At 54.1% G+C, this 8321-nt stretch overlaps 1 protein-coding gene across 1 annotated transcript; it reads right to left on the reverse strand.

The window, feature by feature from the left end:
* Positions 1–1238: 1238 nt before the first annotated feature.
* Positions 1239–2251, reverse strand: LOC115618836 (olfactory receptor 14C36-like). Its single transcript, XM_030510770.1, has one exon. The coding sequence runs from the start codon at positions 2246–2248 to the stop codon at positions 1313–1315; it is 936 nt and encodes a 311-aa protein (XP_030366630.1). The 5' UTR covers positions 2249–2251; the 3' UTR covers positions 1239–1312.
* Between the last annotated feature and the right edge of the window lie 6070 nt (positions 2252–8321).

An 8321-nucleotide genomic window follows, 5' to 3' on the forward strand; every position in this document is an offset into this window, starting at 1 on the left:
CTCATGAGACCCCACTTGCAGCACTGTGTGCAGTTCTGGTGTCCTCAACATAAGAAGGACATGGAGAGCTGTTGGAGCAAGTCCAGAGAAGGCCACAAGGATGATCAGGCACTGGAGCAGCTCTGCTCTGGAGACAGGCTGAGAACATTGGGGCTGTTCAGCCTGGAGCAGAGAAGCTGCGTGGAGACCTCAGAGTAGCTTCCAGTGTCTGAAGGGGCCTACAAGGATGCTGGAGAGGGACTCTACATCAGGGACTGCAGCGACAGGACAAGGGCTAATGGGTTAAAACTTAAACGGGACATTTGCAAAGAGGAAATCCACTTTTAGAACAGAGATTTCAGATGGGCGGCCACTGTGCCAGCCTGCCACACACATGTGCAAAGGGGAAATTCAGGTTGCATACAAGGAAGAAGTTCTTTAATGTGAGGGTGGTGAGGCCCTGGAACAGGTTGCCCAAAGAAGTAGTAAATGCTCCATCCCTGGCAGTGTGCAAGGCCAGGTTGGACAGGGCCTTGGTCAACAATGTCTAGTGTAAGGCGTCCCTGCCCATGGCAGGAACTAAATAATCCTAAGGTCCTTTCCAACCCTAATCATTCTATGATTCTGTGATTCTGTGATTCTACATATCGCTGTGAGGAATAGTCTATTTTGCATGATCCCCATGGCATCCCTTTGTGCCCTGTTCCCCTTCTGTTCCTCCTGCTTGAGGTAGCCTCTTCCTTGAGCCTACCCAGCCCTATCTGCATCCATGTGGGGTTTCGCAGACATCCCTGCTCTGGGACCTGCCAGGCTGTGGCCAAGGAGAGAGGCTGAGCAGGGCTGGCCATTCCCCCAGTGCAGGCACTGAGCCCAGCCACAGGAGGGAAATGGCCGTGCAGCAAAACTCACCCATAAATGTGTGCTGAGGGGTCAGTGCTGGAAGTGGATGATTCACGAGGCCACCGGTGACAGCTCGCTCCAGTCTCCTTGTCTAACACATCACTCCATGCCATTCACCCCTGAGACCATAGAGAACCCCAGCACAGCAGCATGGCCGGGCGGGGGCAATTTCTTCAGCCTGTTCCTGACCTCAGCTTTGGAAGAAGAGCCCAACCTCCAACATCTGCAATGAGGAAATCCACTTTTATTACAGAGATTTTACATGGGAGGCCCCTGTACCAGCCTGCCGGACACATGCACAAAGACCTCTGGGTCACAGAGACTGCATTCATGCCTCGTAAGAAGTGGAGTGAATACAGACATTTCTGGGCAAATACGATGTCCATGGATAAAATATCCAAACCCCAGGAGGCTCCCCAGATACTCTGGCAGCTTAGTGCTGCTGAAAGACTACTGACTGCATCAGCTTCTTCAGGGCATCCTTGAGCTCCTGGTTCCTCAGGCTATAGATAAGAGGATTCACTGCTGGAGGCACCACCGAGTACAGAACTGCCACCACCAGGACCAAGGATGGAGAGGAGATGGAGGGGGGCTTCAGGTACGCAAAGATGTCAGTGCAGGCAAACAAGGAGACCACAGCCAGGTGAGGGAGGCACGTGGAAAAGGCTTTGTGGCGTCCCTGCTCAGAGGGGATCCTCAGCACGGCCCTGAAGATCTGCACATAGGACCCCACAATGAAAGCAAAACAGCCAAGTGCTAAACAGGAACTAACCACGAGCAGCCCAAGTTCCCTGAGGTAGGAGTGTGAGCAGGAGAGCTTGAGGATCTGGGGGATTTCCGAGAAGAACTGCTCCACAGCATTGCCTCGGCAGAGGGGTAGTGAAAATGTATTGGCTGTGTGCAGCAGAGCAGTGAGAAACCCACTGCCCCAGGCAGCTGCTGCCATGTGGGCACAAGCTCTGCTGCCCAGGAGGGTCCCATAGTGCAGGGGCTTGCAGATGGCCACGTACCGGTCGTAGGACATGACAGTGATGATAAAATACTCTGCTGAAATGAAAAAGACAAAGAAAAAGACCTGTGCAGCACAACCTGTGTAGGAGATGGCCCTGGTGTCCCAGAGGGAATTGGCCATGGATTTGGGGACAGTGGTGGAGATGGAGCCCAGGTCCAGGAGGGAGAGGTTGAGCAGGAAGAAGTACATGGGGGTGTGGAGGTGCTGCTCACAGGCTACGGTGACGATGATGAGGCCGTTGCCCAGGAGCGCAGCCAGGGAGATGCCCAGGAAGAGCCAGAAAAGCAAGATCTGCAGCTCCCGTGTGTCTATAAATGCCAGGAGGAGGAATTCAGCAACCAAGCTGCCATTGGACATTTGCTGCCTCTGGGTATGGCTCTCTGTTGAGGTAGAAAAGGCAGGATTGAGTTAGGCCAGACTTCTTTAAGCAAAATGTATTTCATGTCTCATTGCCTCCACACACTCAGACTCTTTTCAGGAAGACTCTCCATCCACCTCCCTCACCTGAGCTCCAGGTTTTGCTGCCTGAGGGGACCATTTGGAACAGGAACTCTGTAATGGGCTCCCGAGGAGTCCTTCTTGCTGTGCAGCCACAGTGAACTAGGAGAGCAGGTTGATCTCAAATTAAATTCACCCATGATCTAGCAAAGAGCTATTGGACATTGATGCTTGTGATTTGCCCAAAGCAGAACTAAGCTGAGGTAACTTTGTTCTGTTTATTTTGTTGTAGTTGCACCTGACATATTGAGGGTTCATGTTGGATGGTTGAATCCCCTGACATTTTACTCCAGGGGAAATCCTGTGGGCCCTGAGCAGCAAAGTTATGGTCCCTTAGTGCAGAGAGGAGAGCTGCTCTGCCCATCAGTGCTGTTCTCAGCTGCCCTGTGCTGGCAGCCTGGAGCTGGAGGAGGATCACACCCAGGTGTTCCCCTAAGAGGAAACTGGACAGTGCTGCGAGTAGAAGGATCCAGGTTCATGAGCAGCTTGACAGACTCCTCACCTCTTCTCATCTGTCCCCTCCCCGACTGGGACACAGAGCGATCATTGCGGTTGCTCATATGCAGCTGCCCATCAGTATTTCCATGCTTTTACAATGCTCCAGCCAAGGGAGGAGGGACACACAAAGAAGATAGAAATCAGGGTTTGTCCTTTTCTGGGCTCTTGCTGCTGCAGGGCAACACATGCCCAAGACTCCATGGGTTGAGGGAAGAGGCTCTACGTAGGGTGGGAAAGGGGACAAGGGAGGAGTTGCTCAGGGGAAGGTGTCTTTGCCACAGTAACAGCAGGGAGATGCCCACATCCCCCTCCCCAGCATTTCTGGCAGCAGATCCCTGCTAATGTCTCTGCTGCTTGGAGCTGTTCCTGCCAGGAGCCATCTCCCTGTCCCCAGCTCAGCTCCCTGTCAGTGCTCACAAACCCCGTCCCACTCGCTGTGCACCCACCTCTGCCTGCAAACACCTCGCAGGGGCAGGGCACTGCCCAAGGGCATCTCTGCATATTCGGGGCTAAATATCACAGCAAAGCTGATGTGGCTGGAAAGGGGATGTCACTTCTGAGCTGGCGGGAGGCAGGAGGGTACATTGCTCTGAGGTGCTTCTCCCAGACTTACTCGTCTTTCAGAGTAAGAGTCTACTCCTAAGTAGAAGCATGAATTTCCATCTCAAGCACCAAATGCAGATGACAAGAGAAAGAGTCAGGAAAGCTCCTTCTCTTTCCAGGAGCCACGAACTTGATCTGTTTCTTGATGAGTTCCCTTGGAGAAGTTATGAAGAAGAGCTGAAGCTGTGACAAGCCCTGACCCATGCACAACACTCAATAGCAGAAAGACCTTGCCCAGCCCTGCTGGGGTCAATCCTTCCCCACCAGCTTATTTCCCAGCACCGTGGGGAGCTCCCGGGCAGGCTGAGTGCTGACCCTGGCAGGCAGCAGAGTCCCTGCCCCGGCACACAGCCCCTGGGGTGCAGGGACCCTGCTCGCAAGGACAGCGCTGGGCACCCCTGGCTGCACACCCACATTCACACCCTGCAGCCAGCCCCGCGACAAGGGACCTGCCTTGTCCTGTCCCTCGCATGGTGCAGAGGGAAGCCCTGCTCTGGAGCACATCCTCCTCCTTATCTACACACAGAAACTAAGAGAGTCCTCCTGACAGATCCCATGGACTGTCCGAGGCAGCAGCTTGAGGAGATCCCTCCAGGAACTGCAGCTGCATTGCCCTGCACCCAGAGCCTTACCACGCACAGGGCTGGGAAGGTTTCTCCTGCAGGGAGCTCTCAGCATCCTCCACTGCCAAGTGCCTTTAAGCTCTCTGAGGCTCGCAGGTCTGCCCTCGGTGCCTGCAGGCAGTGCCCCAGCCCTGCTCCTGGCCAGAGCTGTCTCTCTGCAGCGCTGCCCGCTTGCCAGCATCTCTCTGCATCCCAGGAGCCCGGCCCAGCTCAGCAGCAGAGGCCCAGCCCAAGGTGGCACTGCCTCTGCCCCTCTGGGCTCCCTGGGCCCTAGTGGATCCTGCTGTGAAACAGGCTGAAGCAAGCACTGATGTTCCCTCCCTCAGCTGTGAGAGACACTTATTTCTGCAGTGTCATTTCTCTCCTGAGAGACAAGAGTTTGGTCTGAACATCTGCTTAGATTACTTAGATTCTTAGAACTGTAGGATTACCTTAGGTTGGAAAAGACCCTTAAGATCGAGTCCAACCATTAACCAAACACTGTCAAGTCCACCACTAAGCCATGTCCAGAAGTGCCACATGTACATGTCTTTGACATACCACCAGGAATGGTGACCAACCACGTCAGTGGGCAGCCTGTTTCTTGTCCCATCATTAGATAGGACATGCAGACCAGGACAGGCAGGGATCTCCTTTACCCCTGCTGAAGGAAGGGATTCAGCCTGGTTAGTTGAGGCATCTCATCCTGGAATTGCAGCCCTGAGGCTGGAAGGGGACTCAGCTCCCTCCCAGGCTCACCACAAACCCACAGGAGGTGGGATTCCTCCTGCCTCTGGTCAAGTCTTCATTAAAAATTGACCTACATGTAGCACTCAGAGGCATTAGCCATCAGTTGCTATCAGTGAAGCAAGGTCTGGCCTTTCTTCCACCCATTAGCTGCAGGCATTGAGTAAGCACAAAAAGTACATCACTGCAGGGTCTTTACTCACTCCCTTGATGATTCAACCAAGGAACAGCACAAGCATTTTAACTGTGTGCCTGGGTCCATCTGGCCTTCAGAGACAGCATCCTCCAAGCACAGCAATGGGTCATAGCAAAACTCAGTCAAACTCAAACAGGAATTCAAGGGCACCAAGATGAGCTGCTGCTACTTCAGGAACAGTTAAAGAGGAAACAAGATATCTCAGGACCACTACTAAGTAAAGCAAGAGTACATGCAGGTAGATCTCAGATAGCCTATCTCCTCTTTGCCTCAGTTACCACTAGCAAGGTCTCCCAGGCCTCTGTGCGTTGAGGCAGGACTCTGGGTGGGAAAGGGGAACAACCAGCACTGGATGGGGGTCAAGCCAGGGGTTACTTTGCAAACTACACCCTTACCAGTGCATGGGACCAAAGGGGCTGCATCCAAGGTGCTGAGAAAACGTTTTTCACCAGACGTGCTGGTCTGTCCTTCTCCCACAAAGAAAGGCCCCGGACTCTGTGAGGCATCATTTAAAATGCTGTTCCTTAGCTCTGTAAGGGGACAATTGTGCAGATAATCTCATGCCCCTTTGATGGCTGGAACCCCAGGAGGTGTAGCATAGATGCAAGAATGATGAGCAGGGTGGATGCCCCCTGCATGGAGAGGAAGCTTGGATTTCTGGAGGTCCTCTATGTGACAGGCAACAGGTTGGGTTGGCTTTTGTCGCTGAGGAACAGAGGAGTCGGTAAGAGGGACATTGTGCTCACAGTTACAAACCATTTGATCAGGGAGGGGAAACAGAAAAGGTCTCTTGTCAGCACCTGAGGAAGCCTCCAGCTTAATGAGCAGGTTCCTTTGGAACTGTAATTGCCCCAGCATTCCCTGGCCAGGCAAAGCAACAGGGTGCAACAGTCTGGAGGGTCTTGGGACAACCTGGAGGATGGAGGCAAGGAACTGGGGCATCTGAGGTGATTGAAGACTATGAGCAGGGCTATGAAAGAAGCTGGACGGGTTGTGGGGAATTCACAGACATTGCCAAATGCCCAGAAAATCACAGCTTTGTGTGCAAAGCAACACAATCTACCACCAGGTCGCACCCACACACTCCCACTGACTCGGGACAGAGCCCTCAGCCCTTCAGGAGGGAAAGGATCTCCTTTACCAGGTCCTGGGGGTCAGGGCTTGGCCACTCTGAAAAGAAAGAAGCACAAGGGCCTCCATGGACAATGGGGCCTTAGAAACTTGGGGATTTCTGGTGCCTTCTATTTCTTGAGAGGCATGTTTGTTCTCTCAGTACCTGCAGTTCAGGAACTTGGCACCACAGGGCTCATTCACATGCAAAATGCTCATCCAGTTCCAACCCCTGCCATGGGCAGGGACACTTTCCACTAGAGCAGGTTGCTCCAAGCCCCTGTGTGCAACCCGGCCTTGAACACTGCCAGGGATGGGGCAGCCACAGATTCTCTAGGCACCCTGTGCCAGTGTCCCACCACCCTCACAGGGAAGAACTTCTGCCTAAGATCACATCTCAATCTCCCCTTGGGCAGGTTAAAGCTGTTCCCCCTTGTCCTATCACTACACACCCTTTAAAAGAATCCGTCTCCAGCTTTTTTGGAGGCATCCTGTTAGCTACTGGAAGGCAAACTCATTGTGTAAATCATTGTCTGATTTACCATTTACATCATCTTCAAGTCATTGTGAAATCACAGTTGAAATAAAATTCAATTATTGCTTAATCAGCAGTGGATTCCCATTTGATTTTAATTCAGGCACTGATTAATTACCATTGGTCATTAATAAAGCCCTTTCAGTTGTCCCCACCTGGATGACTTCTCGGAACCATTCCCCTGTGAAGCACAACGAGTCACAGCTCCAAGTCCATTTCCCTTCAGGAGTGCAGCAGCAGATCCAGTAAGTGCCCCTGTTGCTCACTGAGGGCGATGACAGCTGGAGGAAGCCCAGCACATCCAGGCTGGGTCCAAAGAGAGCTGAAGGGAAGGTTCCCGAGAGCAGGAGAGCTCCTGGCACAGGGACTATCCCAGCTCCAGGTCCAGCTTGCACTGGACGCCCTGCCCCTCGCGCCCTCGGCGGTGGGTCACAGCAGGGCCCTTTGTGACCCGGTCTGTGACACTCCCCGGCATGGTCCCGTCCCTTGCGCTGCCCTTCCCTCCCCCTGCCCACATCCCTCCATCGTGCAGGGGGGCAGAGAGACCCCCCAGCCGCCCCAGGGTGGCCTGGCAGGAGCTGGGGGCTCCCCAGGAGAGCAGCTCTGCGCTGGAGCCAGCCCAGGGCTGCCTGGGGCAGCCACTGCAGAGCGGGGAGTGAGGGCTCCCCCAGGCCTGGGCAGGCTCGGGGCCAGGGACTGCCACCAGCTGGATGCTGCCACTGCTGGATCCCGCTTCCTCCTCACGCTGCCAGCAGGGGCCTGTGCTCTGCTGCCAAAGGGACTGAGACAATGCATTGGCGATATCAATTGTGCCATCCCACTTGGCTGTCTTTGGACTTCAGTTCACAGTGAAGTGCCAGCATGTCCTCTACGGCAGCGCTCAGTGGTGGTGTGACCTCATTGAGGCCATGATAGTCTCCTGTTGGTCTCCACTCTCCATTATACTTTCACATGAGCCACAGGGGGCTATTAAAGTCCTGCTGAGCACTCCTGGGCTCTCCAATCAATAGATCAGTGCATGGATGGGAATCAGCGAGTCTCAGTAAACCTGGCTGTCCATGTCCTGCATTGGTCCTGGCAGGCTTTGGCAACAGCAGCGGAAACCCACCGGACATTCCACAATGCTGAGATGCCCTTGGAGCTTCCGCCAACACCCGTGGGAGGCGCCCAACATTTCCCACTGATGGTGGCACTGTTGGCTCTGCGGATCCTGGGGCAGGAGAAGGGCCCTGGTGCTTGGGATGTCGCTGCTGGCTCCTCAACTCTTGGAGCTGTTTCTGCTCACACAAGGGCTTCACCCTCCTGTTTGTCCACCCACCCAGACTGCAATGGCTTCCCTTGGGGAGAGCAGCAGTGAGGGAGACCGTGCCAAGAGCTGTGCTGAACCTGGGGGAAACCACATCCACTCTTTGCCTCCTCATGCACAACTGCAGGCTCTCAGTTTGGCCAGGCAGGAGTTACCCTTCATACGGGTTTTAGGTGCCCAGAAATGTCACCCAAGAGGACTCTGATGCTGGCACACACCTCACCAAAGGCAGCTTGCACAGCCTGTGCTCCCTTGGGGTGCACTTGGGGCCTCTTTCTAAGGTAAGTGCAACACGTCCTTGTGCTCTCTCCCAAGTGACCTCTGCCAATCCAATG

The sequence above is a fragment of the Strigops habroptila genome, unplaced genomic scaffold (assembly GCF_004027225.2).
Source record: "Strigops habroptila isolate Jane unplaced genomic scaffold, bStrHab1.2.pri NC_044298.1_ctg1, whole genome shotgun sequence".
In the NCBI taxonomy this organism is placed as follows: domain Eukaryota; kingdom Metazoa; phylum Chordata; class Aves; order Psittaciformes; family Psittacidae; genus Strigops; species Strigops habroptila.

Coding starts and splice junctions, on each gene's coding strand:
- LOC115618836 (XM_030510770.1), bottom strand. CDS start 2,248: ATGTCCAATGGCAGCTTGGTTGCTGAATTCCTCCTCCTGGCATTTATA.